Below are 20,770 nucleotides of genomic sequence, written 5' to 3'. Positions count from 1 at the left end.
CATGAAAACCCAAACCTTAGGGTGCTGATCATCCTACAACAATCAGTATTGGATAAATTTAGGATATCATCATAAGAAATTTGCACAACCAAGTCTTTAGGACTCTTCATGGGGACCAAAATCTCGGGGTACTGACTGTCCCACAACAACTAGTACTAGATAAATTTAAGGTATTATTAATGACAAAACTCAAATACAGGATCATATGTCATTTATTGGGACCACATTTCCCAATGTTGTCCCAATCAATTGGACTAATTTAATGGGCTTAAAAAATATAGATAAATCATGATGAACATGAAACATAGGCGATTGAACAAATCTTTCAAACAAGAACATCACATTCTATGTGATTTAGCGATTTATTAATAATTTTAAAAAGTAGAAAGATTTATGCTTTTTATTTATTGTGGTATAAAAAATATTTTTTAAAATTAAAATTGTTTTAAAATGCCCAAATTAACTCCATTTTAGGAAAAAAAAAAAAGTCATTTTTTTTGGGTTAATGTTTGAATAAAACTTTTGATTCTCCCACCATGATTTATTTTGGAGAAGTCAGAAGTTAGTCCATGTAAGAAACATATTTTTATTTAATTAAAACTCTTAAAAATATTATAATTGTTTTTATAGATGTATTTATAGAATATAGTTCCTAAATATATAATTCTTACACTATAAGTAGTAATTATAATAGACACAAAAATTAATCATAATCCCAAATGTGCTTCTTTAAAACACAATCAATATTTGATTCTTGAAATTTTGGTGAAAAAAACTTGTATAGTAGAAAAATAGAAAAAAGAAAAATAAAAATAGATTTAAAGTCATCATATTATTTTTATATACTATTTTAAATTTATTTTAATCATTTTATATAAAAATTAAATAATTTGAATATATATATATATATATATATATATTTAAAAAAATTCTTGTATCTTATATAAAATTTTAAAAAATATTAAAAATAATGATTTTAAAAAGTGTGTTTTTTTTAAAAAAAAAGAGGTATAGTGAAATTTTTACGATTTCAAATTTTAAAATTTTGTGATTTTAAATTTCAAATTTAAGAAAATATTGTTTTATTTGAAAAAACAAAAAACAAAAAATATATCCAAATTCAAGCTAAATTTGACTGAATTTTATTTAGTTATTTATTTATTTTCATAATAAAAGTATGAAGAAAATTGTTATATATTAAAAATAATTTTTCATAGTGGCAAAAAGGTCCAAACAATATTATGATTAATATCAGAACTCCCTGGAAGCCACAAAATCAATCGACTCCAAAGTGCAAAAAAGTCCTAAATTTCACTCACAAGTTTCCTAAAACACCCTTTTCTACAAATAAGAGGAAAAAAAAAGGGAAATATATATTTATATATAAAAGAAAAAAAGGATTTTCTCTCTCAGAACATTATCTCTGAGAATCTTCGCCGTTGATAATCGAAAGAGGCATTCATCCAACGGCCAGAGCTTCTCATCGCCGATCCATTGAAATTCAAACTTCTGATGGTAATTTGTTTTTCTTTTCTCTATCTTTTGAATCGATCCGTTAACCTCTGCTTGGTTGCTGAGAAAAGTAAGGAAAATTGTGCGAGGGCAGAATCCGGGAACTAGGGTTTTGATTTTGGATTTTAGTTTATCGCATTTTCTCGGAAGCCAAACAGGTTTAGATCTATTCGACTTCGCAGTGCTAACTGACCCTGAATGTGAAACGGCTGAAGAGAGAATCTAAAATTGGGTTTGAGTTTTTGTTATTTTCCTGCATTTTCTGGACAGGAAAACGGGTTGATGTTTTTTGTAATCTATTTGAACTGATATTTTTAATATCACACGAATTTGAAGCAGCTAAACACAGAATTTAAAAATCGGGTTTGAAAGTTTATGTTCTCGTTTTCTCACACTTTCTCGGAAGCCAAAACAGGTGGATAGGCCAGCCATCCGATCTATTCGAAACGATAGTTCTGAACTCCTTCCAATGTGAAACTACTTAAGGGAGAATCCAAGAATTAGGCTGTAAAAATTTTTGTTTTATTTTCCTTCGTTTTCTTATCAGCCAAACCGGTGGATGGGTTATTTGTTCTGTTTGAATTGATGACTGTTCTGAACTGACAAATGCGAAACAGCCGCACACAGAAAATAAGGCTTGGGGTTTTGAATACTTTTCCTCAATTTTCTCAGCAGCCATACAGGAAGTTACGTTTTTTTTTTTTTTCCTTCTGTTTGAATTGTTAGGTCTGAACTGATCTGAATGTGGAGCAGCTGAATAGATGGATGGAATCCATGGAAACAATGCGGGAATCCACAGACCAGATGGTCAGCATCACCCTATCCATGTGCAGCATTACATGCAAGAGCATGATCATGGGATGCACCATATGAGCAATGGTGGTTCTATGGATGAAGATCATGATGAGGGCGGTAGCGGTGAGGGCATGGAAGGGGATGTGCAGGCTGATCCTGGAAATCTTGCTGATAGTCGGGGTGCACTTACTGTTCAGCCCGGTGGCAGCGATAATCAGAATCAGCTCACTCTCTCTTTCCAGGGTCAGGTTTATGTATTTGACTCTGTGTCACCGGAAAAGGTTATTGTTTTTTTGCCCCTTTTTTTGTCTTCAGTTCAGTATTCCTTTGAATTTTGTTACTACTTTGAACTTCAAGTCTTATGCATGCACAAAATTTACGCAAATTCTAGTTGGTTGATGAATAACAGATTCTTATGTAATTAAGCATTAAGTGTAGTGGACTGGTCATAGAGTAAAGGTGATTTTGTGCCCGCTCTAGTTTCCAATTTTCATGGGGTTCATTGAATATTATTGCTGTTTGAACTTCATATCTTATACATGCATAATGTTTCAGCTGTACAAAAGTCCTGATTAATGGACAAGTAACTGGTTCATATTTAGTAAAGCATCAAGGGATAGTGGATAGGTTTTAAATGCAGGTGATTAGGTTTTAAATTGCAGGCAATCATGTGCCCATATTTAATCTCCGTTTTAGTGGGTTTATCTGAATATTGTTTCTGTTTGGAACGTCAAACCTTAATCATGCATGAATTCTTTTGTGTTTATATAAGTTCAATTCAATTGATAAATAGAAAATCTTTATTCAATAAAGCATTAATGGTGGGTAATTTTGAAACTCAAGGTGATCTTTTGGCAGTCTTTGAATTACAATAGCAAATCTCCATTTTGTGCAGGTTTCTTTCAATTTCAACGCTGTTTTGAATTTCATTATCTTAAGCATGCATGGAATTTTTTGGATTTACAAAAGTTCAAGTTTCTTTGCAAATGATTTTTCTTTATAAGTATTAAGGGACGTGGGATAGGTTCTTCAATTTTTCATGTTAATATGAAGTTTGGAACTGAGAATTGGAGGGAGAGGAAAATAAGCAGGTGAAAGGAAAATAGGCAGTGAAGTAAATTTCCTCTCTTTTTTATTTTTATTTTTTATTTTATTTGGAGAAAGGAAAATGCATAAAGGAAATATGCTTTTATGGGTATTTCTCATTGATGTTGTAATCATAAAGAAAAAAAGGTAGTTTTGTTCACTGGTGAATTTACAATAATACTTAATTTTGAACTGAGAATTGGAAGGTGAGAAAATTATACAAAAGAAAAGAGAGCAAAGAGCTGAAGTAAATTTTTTCGGCTTGTTTGATTGGTAGGAAGGAAGATGTGGGGAGGAAATATGTCCAACATGGATTTTAGTCAATGCTCTAAAGAAAAAGAGAAAAGGTAGTTATCATTAGTTGTCTTCAATGGGTGAATTAATGATGATACTCAATTTGGAGTAGAGAATTGGAAGGAAAGGAAATTTAACAAGAGAAAAGTGAAAAGAAAATAAAGTAAATTTCCTTTCTCTTGTTTGATTGGTAGAATGGAAAATGTAGGGAGGAATATCCCTATCATGGATTTTTTTTGTTGATGTTATAACGGAAAACAGAAAAGGTAGTTCTACTAGTTCTCTTCACTGGCTGAATTAATGATTGTGATGATGCCTTGTTTTGGGGACACTCAGGGAAAATTAGTTTGTCAGATCTTGCCACATAGGCAGTAGAGTCAGATGTTAAAGAAAAAGTGTAAGCCGTTAAACGTTTTTTCCGTTCCACCATTTCCATGTTCCCATGCAATCCATAATGTAACTGTTGCCGTATACTCCCCTTTTCCACCACAACATATAATGCCAACTCATTGTAATCTACTTCATTGTTTTCAGAATAACCTATTGAACTCCAAAAATAGAAAAAAAATTGCCCACAGATCTCAAACCACTAGACAGTGGAGCAACAAATAATTGGCATGCTCCCTGTCCAATCCATGTACAACACCCATATTGGAATGATTCTATCTTTTTAACTAACTGATCCATGTTAAAATTTTAACTCAAAGTGCTGCCATCATGAAAGATCCAATCAATCTTTGTGGGCACATTAGTGTCCCAAATCTCTTTGGCTGGAATATTGTCTTCTCCTTTCACGACCTGCTTATAATATGATTTAAGATTTTTTTTTTTGTCTGAACTTGGGAATAATTACAGGGCATCCTCCCTTTTGTTTCTTTCTCTTTATTCTTTCCATATGTTCTAGCCAAAGGAAACAAGAATCTAACTAATTTCCAATTCTTAAACTATGGAGCTTATGATTCTCTATTCGTAAAGACAGTGGCTGCTTTTTCCTTTGCGGTGATCAAAGGAATGCAAAGTATATTCCATGCATAAGTGTTAAATGCATGCCTAGGCCTGAGGCACAATGATTCCCTAACTGTAGCTCTTTGCCTGCCAAGGCACACACCTTGTTAGAGAGGCACACCTTGTCTATTTTGTTATTTCACTTTAATTGTTGAAATTTCTAATTGTATATTGAAATTTTGAATAATTGCATTATTTTTGTTTCATGCTTATTTTAAATACTTGGAATCTTGATTCTTTTTTGTTGCTTGGATTGAAATTATGAATTATATTTGGTGATAAATGAGTTAATGAAAAATGTTTGCAAGTTCAAATTTACCATGTTTTATAAAATTGATACAACTAAGTTGCACCTCACTTTGCTCAAGTGTGCACCTTGGGTTGCATTTTAACTTAAGCTCTAGAAGAACTTTGTACCTTAGGTGCATCTTGTGCCTTTGAACTATAATTCTATGTGACAAGGACACATATGTCTGATGAGGATATGATTTTTTTCACTAAGCATCTCCCAAACGAAATAATGCAGCGTCTGCTATGGATCTGAGGTCTTAGTGCAATTCTTCAAAATGTTCTGGAATACAAGGAGGATAGGAAAAAAGGAAAGCAAAGAAAAAGATAGAAATGAGATGCTGTTGGTAGATACATTATCATAAATGTAAAAGCTTCCTTTTGCCTATTAAAATAACTAAATGCAAATACTTCCTTTTCTGTGCATAGGATTCAATCATGAAATATATCAATATATCTACACATCCTTCAATATTTATAATATTACAAGTTTCTATAAAATTTCAATGTTGATATATAATCGTCCAAATCTCTAATGTCATATTGAAGTATCTATCGGTATGATATTGGCATTCTTGTGGAAGGTGATTCCTGGGTTATTATCTCATGCACCTCCTTGGGAGATTAGGGCCACTGAAGATAAACAATGGATTAGAACTCATGCTCTTAGTAGAGGCATTGTTCTTTTAATTGGAGACCTGAATCAGCTAATCAGGCGGTTGACTGTCTGGCAAAAGGAGTGCTAGATCAATAGATATATTCAATGGGTTTACTACCCTCCTTGACCATTTTGAGGCCTAGAGTGACTGTTTTGTACTTTGTCCTCCCTCATTGCTGTTTATATATATATATAGATCGTGAAGGATATTTCATCCTCTAGTCTCTCTTTTTATTCATAAATTCTTGTTTCTTGTCAAGAAATGGAAGGGGACCTGATCTTATTTAAAACTTCTAATCTGTGTTGGCAAACAAAGATGATTTTTGAAAGCTCCTTGCATGGAATGAGATTTTATTTTTATTTTTTATTATTGGTCAATGCACCACTTCTTGAGACCCACAAGAGATACTCTTATTGAGGCTGCAAAATTATAATCATGTGGTGTTATGATAACTCATAGATGTCAGCAACATTTTTCAAGAATTTTGAGAATATTTTCATGATGTCAAGAATGTCATAACTATATAAGTGGGATAAAGTTAATAAAATGGGAATTGTTTTTTTTTTTTTTACCTCACTATTTTTATATATTTTCTATTTATGTTTATCATAAAAATGATAATTTATTATCAAATTATTATCTAATAGCACAAGATAGCAAAAATCATTATAGACTTATTTTATCCACTAGAAAAATGTATTAACAAAATTATATTATGTTGTGGAATATGATATCAAAAAGAAAAGTTGGAAACAAATAGAAAATATGTAAATAAATTGTATTATGGTTCCCATCCTCTTAGAGATGGAGATGATGATTTCTAGCCCTTAGAATATCTATGCATATTGTTTTTTTTTATTTTATTTTTTGGTAGGTAAAAGCAGTTGTATTAAAAGCGCACCTAATGTAGGGGGTGCAAAAGTATACACAATGTATACAAGGCACCAAAGGCCTAAAAAGAAGAGGGAATCTATGCATATTGTTTAAGTTAATGAAAGTTTGTATTAAGATGGTGAATGAATTTATCAATGCAACAATTTGATGAATGCTCTTTATATCCTAATTGGTTGTTGTTGTACCCTATATATTCTTACATTTTTTGGGTAATATTTTTTTTTTGATAAGTAAAGAGAAGTATATTAAAATGAAAGAGGAGACACCAAACTAGTGCCCTCTAGGTATACAGGGAGTATACAAAAGCAGCCCCTCGACTCTAAACCAAGGTAGCGGGCCGAAACCCCTACCTATAACTAAAGCCTAGCCACTAAAAAAAGCTAACAAGAGATCGCGGGCTCAAAACTATAAACACCCTAACCCATGACCACAGATTACATACAAAAGAATGTTTCAACCTTTGGATTGACAACACCTCATTCCCAAAAGCCAACAAATTTCTTTTCTTCCAAACTGACCAAAATATACATAAGGGGGCCATTTGCCACGCCTTTTTACGGATTTTCCCCACAAACGCTCCATGCCACCCAAGGAGAGTTTCCTTAACTGTACCAGAGAGAACCCACTCCACACCAAAGAGACATTTTTTTATTTTTTATTTTATTTTTATTTTTTTATTGTGACTCTATATTGATCATTGCATTCTATTTTAATTTTCCCAAAAGTTACATTAAAGGTTTTCATGTTTTACTACTTTGGTAATTTTTGCTAATCCCTATTAATATCAGCTTGATATGACATCCAATAAATATTCTTGTTCCTTATTCTGATATAGGACAGATGTTTGATTCACACTTAATTTTAGTCATTATGATGTTGTGACCTATGAAGTGCAAAACATATGCAAGCTGTGCAGCATATGTTGTTTTTTGATGGGTACCCAAGATGTAACTATTGGTAAAGTGCAGCATTTGCTGTTTTTAACATCTCACTTCTTTCCCATGAAATGGAATACATTTTTTATAATGATTAGTGAAGTATCATTTCTTTATCCACAGGCAAATTTTCTTCTTGGTGGCTTGAGTTCTTTTTAATGTAATTTTTTCTGCAGGTCCAAGCTGTTCTTCTGTTATTGGGTGGCCGTGAAGTACCTCCAACCATGCCTGCTTTGTCAATAGCCGGTCATAATAGGGTATCACAATGTTAATTGAATAACACATTGATTTACTAATGTCTTTGGTTTCTTCTTGTACCTCATGAATGAAGCATTCTAACAGGAACTACCTGGTACTCCACAACGGTACAATGTCCCTCATAGATTGGCCTCACTGATTAGATTCCGAGAAAAGCGTAAAGAACGTAATTTTGACAAGAAAATTCGCTATACGGTCCGTAAAGAGGTAGCACTTAGGTATGGCATTTGCCTTCAGTCCCTTGCAACATGTATAAACCTTTTTATGGATTCTTTTCCTTACATTTCTAATTAGTTCATAGAGGGTACTGTTACTATTATGATTTGAATCTGAAATATTGTCCATTTGGAAAAGCATCAGTTGATTTCATTAATTTAGATGTGCAGTTTTATCAATTTGAGCAAAAGCCATGGCATACAAGTTATGTCTTTGCAGTTATGGTGACAGAATGGTTAGCATCTTCTGTTATTTCTATGTACTAAATATTTAGATGGTTTGAGCTGAATAACAAGTATTAATTTAAGTATTTGAATCTAGAATAATTAAGATTGTGATGACACATCAAACTAGGTCAATTTTGTGGCCTTTTCTTAAAAGTACATGAAAGCTGTATGATGTTGAATAGCTGCTTTATTTTGTGCTCCTTTCAAATGCATTAGTTTCTCTTTCATTGTCTTTGGGGGTAAAAAGATATTTGTTCTTGGATTCCAGATGTTTGTTATTCACTTCCAGCCTCTTGCATTTCTTTTGATGTTTGAACAAACTATTTATCTTTTTATTTTTTATTTTTTATATCAAGGGAACCAGAGTTCATGGTGTACCCTTTCTGTATTCCCAAAGTAACCCTGATTTTGTCGTGTAAGAAAGCTGTATTACATATTTGCTATTGGGTGTCATTAATTTTTTCAGAGAGTGGATGGATTGATTTCATGGATATGTTTTGTAGAGGCATACTCTTTGAAATTGTTTTTATCATGTTGGATAAAGTGTATGTTGTTGCCTAAGTTTGGTGGCTAAACCTCTTTCATGAAATCCGTGACTTCAAATTTTAGGATGGTATTTATACAAAAGTACTTGGTTGTAAAGTTTAAAATGGTACATTTTGTACAAAAGGAAGCACTTGGTTATAGATTTCAATTAAAAGATTTGTGCATTGTGTGCATGCATGTTTGCAGCATCAACATTTATTAGTTAAATTATCCTCTGTTAAGAGAGAGAGAGAAGAAAACCTTAATTCTCATTCATGTAGTATCTACTTACAATTGAGAAAATATATATATACAAGGCTAGGAGTCTTAACTACCATACATGTGACCTATATTAAAAAAAGGAAAGATTGTACACTATAATTTCATTATATTCAACACTCCCTCTCAAGCTGGAGCATATACGTCATATGCACCAAGTTACAAATGTATTTAATCTTAGGACCTCTGAGAGATTTAGTGAAGATGTCTGCTAGTTGATCATTTGAATTAACAAAACTTGTAGCAACACATCTTGATGCGATCTTCTCTCTAATGAAGTGACAGTCAACTTCAATATGTTTGGTCCTTTCATGAAAGACTGGATTGGATGCAATATGTAATGCGGCCTGGTTATCACAGATGAGTTTCATCTGTTCATCCTTTCCAAATCTCAACTCTCGAAGAAGATGTCTCAACCATATGAGTTCACATGTTGCCAAAGCCATAGCTCAATACTCAGCTTCAGCACTAGATTTGGCCACTATATCTTGTTTCTTACTCTTCCAAGATATTAGATTACCTCCAATAGAAACACAGTACCTTGAAGTGGAACGTCTATCTGTGGGTGAGCCAACCCAATCTGCGTCTGTGTAACCAACAACCTGAGTATGACCTCTGTTCTCGTACAACACACCTTGGCCTGGTGTACTTTTGATATATCGAAGAATGCGGATTACGGCATCCCAATTGCTATCACATGGTGACTGTAGGAATTGACTAACAACACTCACAGGAAAAGAAATGTCTGGACGAGTAATGGTGAGATAGTTCAATTTACCTACGAGCCGTCGATATCTCCCAAGGTCTCCTAAAGGCTCCCCCTGTCCTGGTACAAGTTTGACATTCGGATCCATAGGTGTGTCTATCGGTTTACAGTCTAACATACCAGTTTCTTTCAGGATGTCTAAAGCATACTTTCTTTGGGAAAGGACCACACCGGAACTAGATTGAGCTATCTTAATTCCCAAGAAATACTTGAGTTTCCCCAAGTCTTTGGTCTGAAAGTGGGTAAAAAGATGTTGCTTTAGTTTCTGAATACCATCTTGATCACTGCCTGTAATGACGATGTCGTCCACATAAACAACCAGATAAATACACTGCCCCAAGGAGTTATGATAATAGAAAACTGAATGGTCTGCTGTACTGCGAAGCATGCTAAACTCTTGAACAACAGAACTAAAATGACCAAACCATGCTCGAGGAGATTGTTTCAAGTCATATAGAGAACGACGTAACCTGCACACTAAACCAGACTCCCCCTGAGCAACAAAACCAGGAGGTTGCTCCATATAAACTTCCTCGGCAAGATCACCATGAAAGAAGGCATTTTTAATATCCAACTGATAAAGAGGCCAAGAACACATAGCAGCCATGGAGAGAAGCAAGCAGACAGAAGCAATCTTGGCAACAGGGGAGAATGTGTCACCATAATCAGAACCATAAACCTGAGTATAGCCTTTAGCAACTAAGCGGGCTTTAAGGCGATCAACCTGACCATCAGGACCAACCTTAACTGCATAGACCCAACGACAGCCAACTGTAGATTTACCAGAGGGTAAAACAACAAGATCCCAAGTGCCATTAGAGTGCAGAGCAGCCATTTCATCCACCATTGCCTGTCGCCAGCCTGGATGGGAAAGAGCTTCATGGGTGCTCTTTGGAAGAGAAACAGAGGATATAGCAGAAATAAAAGCAGAATAGGTTGAAGATAATCGATGATAACTCAAAAAATTGTAAATAGGATGAGGATTACGAGTAGAGCGAGTACCTTTCCGAATAGCAATGGGTAAATCATCAGGAGAAGGCAGAGCCGGGGCAGGAGAAGCCGAAGGGATAGGAAGTGAGTCAACAGGTGCCTCAACAAAAGGGAGAGAAGCAGCGACACGAGGGCAACGATGATAAACCTGAAGTGGTCGAGGATGCACAACATCAGATGGGGAGACAATGGGAAGGGGCAAGACTTTAGAAACAGGAAGAGACTCAGAAGTGGTGGAAAAGAATGGTGAGTCCTCAAAGAAAGTGACATCAGCGGAGATAAAGTATCGATGAGTCTCAAGGGAATAACAACGATAACCCTTCTGAAGTCTGGAATATCCCAAGAAGAGGCACTTCATGGCTTTGGCGGAAAGCTTGTCCTGTCCAGGAGTGAGAATATGAACAAAGCAAGTACAACCAAAGACATGAGGAGGAAGGAAATAAAGTGGTTGGTCAGGGAAGAGAAGGAAATGAGGAATCTGATCATGTAAAACAGAGGAGGGCATACAATTAATCAAATAACAAGCGATAAGAACATCGTCCCCCCAAAAACGAAAAGGAACATTACTATGGAGGAGGATAGTACGAGCTGTCTCAACAAGATGTCGATTCTTGTGTTCAGCTACCCCATTTTGTTGAGGAGTATGAGCACAAGAAGACTGATGAAGAATCCCATGATGAGACATAAATGAAGTAAATGGGGCTGAAAAATATTCCCTGGCATTATCACTGCGTAACACACGAATAGAAATATTGAACTGGGTCTGGATTTCAGTATAAAATTTCTGAAAAATAGAGAATAACTCAGCTCGATTTTTCATTAAAAATAACCAAGTACATCGAGAATAGTCATCAATGAAAGTGACAAAATACTGAAATCCTAAAGTAGACGCAGTCCGACAAGGACCCCAAACATTAGTGTGGACAAGCTCAAAAGGAGACTTTGCCCGATCATTCAAACGCTTTGGGAACGAGACACGAGTATGTTTCCCAAGATGACATGACTCACACAAAAGCGACGACAAAGTGGAAAAACGAGGGACCATCTTCTGGAACTTGGAGAGACTAGGGTGGCCCAAACGACTGTGAATGAGGAGAGAAGCATCAGTGGAAATGCAAACTGTAGGAGATGAATCCGAGGTGAGGTGATAGAGGCCTTGAGACTCACGTCCTATGCCAATCGTCTTCCTTGTACTCCGGTCCTGCAAGGTCACAAATTTATCAGAAAAGGTAATAGAGCAATTAAGAGTACGAGTGATTTTGCTGATGGAAATAAGATTAAAAGGACATTCAGGAGTATAAAGGACAGAAGTGAGAGGTAGAGAAGGCAGAGGAAGGGCCAAACCAATACCTTTAGCTACAGTTTGAGAACCATTAGCTAAGGTAACAGTAGGTAAATCAGAGGTAGTAGTAATAGAGGAGAAAAGATCCTTATTACCAGATAGGTGATCAGAAGCTCCAGAATCTAGAATCCAGGGTCTAATAGAAGATGTGTGGGTAAGGCAGGCAAAAGCATTTCCAGGCTGGGCAACAGAGGCAACAGAAGCCTGAGATGCCTGAGATGCGGAGGAGCTCGGAGGCTGAGGAAGCTGAGAATCAGAGGACTGGGCCACATGGGCAGTGCGAGGAGGCCGTCCATGTAACTGATAGCAACGATCGCGAGTGTGGCCAAGTTTATTGCAATAGGTGCAATGAGGATGTTGGCCTCTACCTCGGTTACCACTGCGTCCTCCTCGAGAGGTAGTGTGAGAAACTAACACAGAAGAATCTGAAATGCTATCAGATGGCAAAGTCTGAGTGGACGAGATACGAAGGAGGCGAGCAAACACATCATCCAAGGACGGAACTGATGAACTACCAAGAATTTGATCGCGGTCAGGCTCAAGATCCGGACGGAGGCCAATAAGAGTAAGGACCATGAAGAACTCATCAAGCTGTGTTTGTTGAGCCCCAACATCAGGAGTAAGAGGCATCACAGTCAAGAACTCCTCCTTAAGAGAGACAATCTGACCAATATAAGTAGATAGATCCAAGTCCTGTTGGCTGATATGGACAATAGCAGAAGCCACCTTATAAAGACGCTGGATATCATTCGTGTATAATCCTTTGGCCTGAGTCCAAAATTTAAAACAAGTTTTGTAGGCCCAAAGATGAAGAAGGATCTTGGGATCAACTGATTGCCATAATACACTACATAACTGGGCATCTATCTTTCTGCACTGTACGCGCTCAACCTCAAGGATATCTGCCTCATGTGTAACCAAATGATCCTCATATCCTTGTCCCATAAACCAAAGTTCAACAGAGGCAGACCAAGAAAAATAATTTTCACTGCCAACCAATTTCTCCGAAGTAATCATAGGAGATCCAGATATGACAGAGGAAAAAATGGAAGTTTTAGTAGCCATATCCACTTATCTGGAGAATGAAGTATATTTGGATCGAAGAGAGCCCTAATACGGCTTCAGATGCGGCTGAAGAAGGAAAAACCGAAGAATCGCCCATGTGAGAGACCAAATAGAAAAGAAAAACAACCGTGGCACCACCGGAAAGGTAGAAGAACACTTCCCAAGGCACGTGCAGGGATTGGGGTTGAGAAAAAATAGTCGGAGGACGCCAGAAAAACTGTTCGAAGGGCCGGCGGAGGCAAAAGAACCCCAAAAGAGGCATGTGCAGGGCTCGGATGGCAGAAACAGGTATGAAGGGTGGCTAGTCGGCGTCAGGCAAGGCTGGAGGAGGAAGCGCGTCGCTGGAAAGTGGCTCATGCGCCCTCACGCGCTGGCGCATGAGATGCAGTCGCCGGCCGAAAAAACGCGCGTGGCCGGCGCGTGGGTGGTTTTCTGGCTCTGATGCTTTGGGAAAAATTGGAGATCTCCTCCAGGCGCTCCTTGCGGTGTCGAAAAAAAGACGTCGCTAGAAAAGTCGCCGGCGGTGAATGTTTTCTGACGGCGATTCGACCGACCGGAAAGCTTTGGGGTCTAGGGAAGGTGACCGGAATGAAACACGGTCACAGGAAGGTTTCTCGGAATTGATGACACGGGGAAACTGGAAAGAATTAGGTTTTCTCCCTTGGCTCTGATACCATGTTAAGAGAGAGAGAGAGAAGAAAACCTTAATTTTCATTCATGTAGTATCTACTTACAATTGAGAAAATATATATATACAAGGCTAGGAGTTCTAACTACCATACATGTGACCTATATTAAAAAAAGGAAAGATTGTACATTATAAATTCATTATATTCAACATCCTCTATTGTTTTGTGATGGTAGTTATATACTTTGCAAATCTTTTTTCATATCCGCAACCTCTGCTTTGTCTTTTATGGTGATCTTCTTTTCTTTTTATTTATTTATTTTGTTTCTCATTTACTAGAATTCTGATGCTTTGTTGGCAGCAAGAGTGCTATCTTTCCTTTTTTCTTGATTACTTCTGTGTTTGTATATTGTAGGATGCAACGGAATAAAGGTCAATTTACATCTTCAAAGTCCAATCATGATGATTCTGCATCAACGACACCAGGCTGGGAGTCAAGCTGGGGTATGGCTGGCAATGGACCCATAAATCAAGAGATTGTGTAAGTTCACATATTTTTCAGTAGTTTGTAATTTCTAGCTCTTCTGTGTGTGTGTGTGTCTGTCTCTCTCCCCTCGCGTCTCCCTCCATGCTTTTGTTAGCATACAAGCCACCTCCAATTTTATAAAATGCGTTTTCATTCCAATCCACCCCAGAGGGAGTTCTTCTGAAGCTGCTCCAGTGCCTCTCACCCGACCCTAGAATAATAAATGCAGACATGAAGTAAGTTGGTGGCTTCTGCATTTTCACAAGCACTGTCTCTTCTGGTTGGACAAATGTTTCACCACCCTGGCATCTGCTAAACCCCACACTAGTTTTCATGAGTCAAATTTTAATTTCTTTTGAAGCTATTCATTTAGCAAATACTCATTTCTTAGTAAAAGCAACTGCCTGAACAACTAAAATCTAGAAGATAAGTTTGTAAAACAACAGAAAAGTATCTGACTTTTGCTATGCTAAAATTTTAAACTATACATAACATTGCATGCTGAATTTCTGAAATGACAGTTTCTAGGTATTGTTTTTGACATCTATGTAAGAGAAAAAGAAATTCTTGAAATGTTGGGCATGTTGGATGGTGTTGCAGATGCATTCTCTTGGGTTCTAAAATAAAGTTGTAGTTAGATACTTGGGGCCAGTGGGGTTACACAATGAAATCAAACTGTATTTCTGAGTTATCATATTTAAGCTTCACGTTTTGTGGGTTTCCCAGGGTTTTCATTAAGTAGCTATTAGCAATCCATCTTATAGCATAGCCATGATGGATACTTAATAACATCTCAACTTTATGAACCAAATTGAATTGGGAGCACACTTTTGTATTAGGAATCCATCTTATAGCATAAAAGAGCTTCTCTTTAAACTTACATAATTTATTATGTGCAATTTTTGATGTTTTGATTTGTTATGTTATGTTTCTTCCAAATTCATCAGGTGTCGCCACTGTGGCATCAGTGAGAAATCTACTCCAATGATGCGTCGTGGACCGGAAGGGCCAAGGACACTTTGCAATGCATGTGGACTTATGTGGGCAAACAAGGTGAATATTAGAGGCTTATTTATACATCAAAATTTGGAAGTAGCTGCTATTCTGATTGATCTCATTACTATCTCCTATGATTCTTAAGACACTATTTTTTGTGGTGGATGCCATTTCAAAAAGAACACTATAATGCTTTTTTTTTTTTTTTTTGGTTAAATGCTTTAATCCTTGGTCCTTTCCAAGATCAAAGTTCTATCAGACTAGAGTCCTGTCTTACCTTTGTTCCAATATTTGTGTTCCTGATCTGGATGCACCATTCTAAATTGTGACAAAGCTTACCAGATCATATCTCTTTTAGTTTAGATGACAATCATCAGTCTGCTTTGGTGCAAGCTATTGTTTTACATATCGATCTATATGTGATATGGTTGCTGTGCAGTTTAGCCACGTTTGAAAAAGCTCTTGGGTGCTATGACTAGAAATAAATAATAGTATATTAGGCAGTGATTTTGAGAAGTGTTTCTAGCTTTTCTAATACTTGAAAAATAAATATTTTCAAGTTTTAAAAATGCTAAAAACACTTCTCAGAATCACTACCAAACGCACTCTAAAGGAATTAGGAAGCAAAATGCTTCTTTGCACCTCAAACTCAATGAAGTGTTTTCAGAGGACAATAGGATGTTGGTTGCCATGCTTGTGCAAGGATGGTGTAGCAATTATTGTTGATGGTTGGGCACATGCAATGCTTGTGAACAAATGTTGTGGTGGGTGTGGGGGTTGCAGTGTGGTGGCAGTGGGGGGAACATAGGTGGTGGTGATGTTGGGTGTAGTTGCATGGGTCATGCAAATAATCCGTAGAATATATAGGAAAGGAATGGGGAGTGTATTGAAGCCTGTTTTTGGATATCATATGGTATGGATCTTTTTTACCTTTGAATATGGGAACTATAGCTAAATGTCAGGGATAGGTGACACGAACCTTACTCCCCTGGGCTTCTGTATATCACAAGTCATATCTGGAGATAAATTGAAATGGGGGAAAAGTTGACATCCTTTGGTGCCATTTGGTTGTGCTTTTGTTTTCTAATTTTTACATTTAAAAAAAAATCTGAAACAATTTCTGTTTCCAATATTTTATTCATAATTTTGCTTTGAAGCCCCACTTTAGAACAGCAACAGAGAAATATGGTGTATTGCTCCCTTTTGAGTGTTCTTACACATGTAATCAGAAAGTAATATTGGATAAAAAAGATTCATATATGCACATTGATAAAAGCTTGGTGATTTCTTTTGTTGACTTTTAATGTAATCTCCCCCTTTCCCACTTGGTTTTCAGTTACCTTTCTGTTAGTATCATCATTGCAGATTTTCTTATGAGTTGTTACTTATTTATTTCAATAAAGGAAAATGTATGACATGGAAGGAAACCTGATCCAAATCGGGGATTCATGTTGGTGTGAATATCTATTCGGTCTCTAATGTCTATGAACTGCAGGGTACCCTCAGGGACCTCTCAAAGGCAGCACCAGAGGCTGGACAAAGTCCTTCCTTGAACCAGACTGGAGAAGTGAGAAACCTGTCAACTGTCTATATCATGTATGAACATGGTTTGCATTCTTCTCATTCTAACTCATTCTCTCTATTTGTATCATTCTTTGCAGAACGGAAATTTTGAGACAGATCAAATGGTTCTTGGAATGGCAGAAAATGTTAGTGATCAAGCGTGATTGCCATTTTGCTATCATGAACTATATTGAGAAGTCTGTAGGCTGAGTAATTGGGGATTTTCTATGTTATCCCCCTTTTAGAAAAGATAGCATCATAAACTTTTTCTGACATGAGACTTTTGCGCTTGGATTGACTTTATACTTTGCATTAGGTTCTTGTTTTTCTCTCCTTTGACAAATAGTGCACAACAGACCCCATCCCCTGCTGCTGTACTTAGGTTTGGAATAATTTCATACCTGTAAACTTTCTATTTGAACTGTCTGATACATGGTTGCAGTTGACAATGTCCATAAGACTTCACTGATAAAAACTGTTATTGGGTTTTATTATGCATTAGCTGTTTGAGTTTTGTAGGGTTGCGGGTAGAGTAATATCATCCGATTTGTCACACCTTTACTTCCAAGATGTAAGTTTCCCAGGTTTTCCTTTCTCTTCTTTTCTTTTCCTCTGTTTTTCTGGTAGCTAAACAGAACTTGCTGAATGTGAAAATACCAAAAAACTCCCCTTAACATTGATGAAACATATCGCATGTAAAGAGCTATTAAGAGTGTGTTTGGTAGTGATTTTAGAAAGTGTTTTTAATTTTTCTAATACTTTAAAATTTTTATCTTTAAATATTAAAGATGTTAGAAACACTTTTTAGAATCATTGTCAAATACATTTTAAAACCCACAAAAAGCCGGGCCTCATTTTGGAATATGGACCCACTTCTTCCCCCATTTCTTCTTCCTCCCACCGACTAATTGAAACCTCATTCCATATTGCTCTTGCTTTAGCTTTAGCAACTGAAACTCCTCTGCAACAGCACTGTACTAATCCTAGGCCTCATCGTTACCATCCACCACCCAATCGTACTTGTCATTGGTGTCTTCAAGGTACACCATTTCCCTATCGCAAATATGCTTAGATGACCTAATCATCTGGAGCGTTGCTCTTGTGGTTGCAATTTCCTTCATGGTTGCATTGAACTCTTCATAATTGTAAAAGAAATAAGAGTCTTTGTCCAAAGGTACAACTTGGGAAGACCTCGAAAGCCTTGAACTCGAAGATGAAGCAGAAGATTTGAAGAGGTCTTGGTTCAAGGATTGACCATGAAAAAGGTTAAAATCCATGAAAAATCTGGTGTTTGGGTTTGCATTGATAGGGCAGGGAATGAGAAACAATTATATAATAGGGATGAGCGTCTAATCCCAAACTCACGTGTTGCCAATCCTAGTCTTTGGCAGTGTTATCAAAGGCAATCACTTGGATCGCCTAGGCGGGGTAGATAAAAGTTGTTTCTTGAAGACCCATGCAAGGTAGATTCAAAGCAGCAACACTTAGGCGATTGTCTCAGGATAAGGTGCAAGACATAGGGGTTGTTGCCTTTAACCATGGATTAAGATTAAATTTGGGTTATTTGATTAAAAAGGTATTTAAAAACCCAAATTTTGAAGTTTAACCTCTTATCCTTATTTGGTTTCACTTAGACAAAAATACCTTTATTATTTTCTTATAAAAATGTATCTCTTTTAAAACCTATATGTAAATACTTGAAATGAAAAATGACATTTAAGTAAAAAATGAGTTACTTTTTAAGAAAAAATATAAAAATAGTTAAATTCATAGGGGATTATTTCATTCATTTTAACCAAATATTTCATTAAATTTACTTAAATTGTAATTTAATTCAATATAACATTAAATTAAACAAAGTGTAAGGTGCATTATTATTTTATTAATCAAAATGATAATGAGATGGAGAGTTATCAATCTAGTTTTGATGGAAGTGATGATAATTTTAATTTTTATGATGACTATGATGGTGGTGTTTAAAGCTTCTTTAAGATGTTTATTCTCTTATTTTTTTTATATTTTGATTTTTAAATGTTTGGAAAATTAGAATATGCATTTGGATATGGTGATTTTTCTAAACAAACACTTTAAATAATTATTACTATTTTGTTAATTTTATAAGACACCATAAATTATTGCTATCAGTTGCTCAATTGATTGGGGTGAGCCTTGATTGGTTTCGATACTATAGTTGATTGACCTAGAACTTTCTAATAGTCACATGTATAATTAATGCATACAAAATAGCTGGCCCAATTGATCGGTCCAACGAAAAAATATGCCTCACATTTATATTGTGTAAAAATCTCATATAAAATATGCCTTATTCATTACATCTTGAGATTAGCTATGTTTTCATTGTATTACTACTTGCTAAGCTAGTTTTTGTGTTGTTTTAATTCCATATTTATTGTATTTAGTGATGGAGTGATTTTAAATTTTGGATGTGTACTTGTAAAGGTATATTGGACACGAAAAACCAAATGTGCATCGAAGAATTCTTTGATTCGAAGGATCATTGATATAATGGAGCACTTTTAAGTCTTGGGATGAAGTTTGTGGCCAAACATTGAAAAATTGAACATGCCAATGATAGTGTTTTTAAACTTTTTTTTTTTTTTTCCCTATAAAACTTTTAAAAATATTATGATATTAGTGTTTTTAGACTTAAGTTTAAGAAGGCTAATGATAATATTGTTGTTAGTCTTATTTTTTGAACTTCCTCCAAGGATGGCAATGTGGTCCATGTGGAGGTTTAGTATGGTCCCCACCTTATCCTTTTCAGACTATTTACACCAATTATCATCCTTATTTAAAAAAAAAAAAAATTTAAAACACACATTTATGAGAATTTCCTCCAATTAATTTTTTTATCATTAAATATCCACTTTTTTATTTTTTAAAATTTAATTATATTAAAAATAAATATAATTTATAAATTTTTTATCATTTATTTTTTTGAGAAGTAGAATTTTTTTTATGTGTTCAAAAGAAAATAAATTAAAAATTAAATTATATACATGTATAATCAAAATGAAATAAGACAATAACCGAAAATAACTTGGATTAAAAAAATGGTTATTCAATTAAAAGGACCATTAGAAACCCAATTTTGGAAATTTAATCATCCATTATTTTTTTGGTCATATTTGATAAAAGTGTCTCTATTATTTTCTTATAAAAATAACCATTTCTTTTAAAACCTATATATAAATACTTGAAATAGTTAAGGATATTTATGTAAAAAATGAGTTATTCTTCCAATAAAAATATAAAAGAAATTAAATTCACATATATGATGATTATTTTCATCATTTTTAATTAATTAATTCTAAAAAAAAATCCCAAATCTATATTAAAAAAATAATAAATAAAATAAAATTCTCACAGCACCAAAAACCATTTATCCTTCCCCAAATTTGTGTGACGGGTGGATACCCGAAAAATCTATGGATATTTTACAAGATGCTTTTTGGATAAAAGATGGATACCCAAAAATCCATCAAAATCCATGAAATATTTTACAAAATACTTTTCTGATAATATCTGAAAAATCCATGGGATATGTTATTAGATACTTTTTTTTTTTGATAAAAGATGGATGCTAGTTTGGTCCATGAAAGCAATCATCTTATGCTGTATCTCCTTTCCCAGCTGTGAAAGAGGACAAAGCCCAAAGACTTTTCTTCTTGCGCTTTTTCTCTCATCTTCTCCTCAGTAGAGCCCACCATTAATGGCTTCTGTCCTTTAAATGTAAGAGAAAAGGTCATCCTTTTCTTTTCTTTCCATCTTCCATCATTTTCCTTTCATTTTCTCCTCCCATCATCTTCATCTTCCCCTCATGTGAACCCACTATTTCCTCTCACTCTTTCTCCTCCCATCATTAATTTCCTACTCATTTTCTCCTCTAAGTAATTAACC

The 20,770-nt window shown here is 35.4% G+C and overlaps 1 protein-coding gene across 5 annotated transcripts; it reads left to right on the top strand.

The window, feature by feature from the left end:
* Positions 1 to 1,283: 1,283 nt before the first annotated feature.
* Positions 1,284 to 17,324, top strand: LOC100251358 (GATA transcription factor 24). 5 transcript variants are annotated; one of them, XM_002263671.5, is made up of 8 exons: positions 1,284 to 1,515; positions 2,266 to 2,588; positions 7,645 to 7,725; positions 7,811 to 7,944; positions 14,180 to 14,305; positions 15,238 to 15,343; positions 16,782 to 16,853; positions 16,948 to 17,324. In XM_002263671.5, the coding sequence occupies exons 2-8, from the start codon at positions 2,274 to 2,276 to the stop codon at positions 17,011 to 17,013; spliced, it is 900 nt and encodes a 299-aa protein (XP_002263707.1). In that variant the 5' UTR covers positions 1,284 to 1,515; positions 2,266 to 2,273; the 3' UTR covers positions 17,014 to 17,324. The 5 variants fall into 5 exon arrangements, with proteins under 5 accessions (XP_002263707.1, XP_059595745.1, XP_059595746.1 ...); XM_010656998.3 differs by having other exon boundaries at positions 1,366 to 1,515; positions 2,239 to 2,588; XM_010657000.3 differs by lacking the exon at positions 1,284 to 1,515 and adding an exon at positions 1,527 to 2,198.
* The last annotated feature ends 3,446 nt before the right edge of the window (positions 17,325 to 20,770 follow it).

This window comes from Vitis vinifera, chromosome 9 (genome assembly GCF_030704535.1).
Source record: "Vitis vinifera cultivar Pinot Noir 40024 chromosome 9, ASM3070453v1".
NCBI classification, from domain to species: domain Eukaryota; kingdom Viridiplantae; phylum Streptophyta; class Magnoliopsida; order Vitales; family Vitaceae; genus Vitis; species Vitis vinifera.
This window is presented reverse-complemented; position numbering and strand designations above follow the sequence as displayed.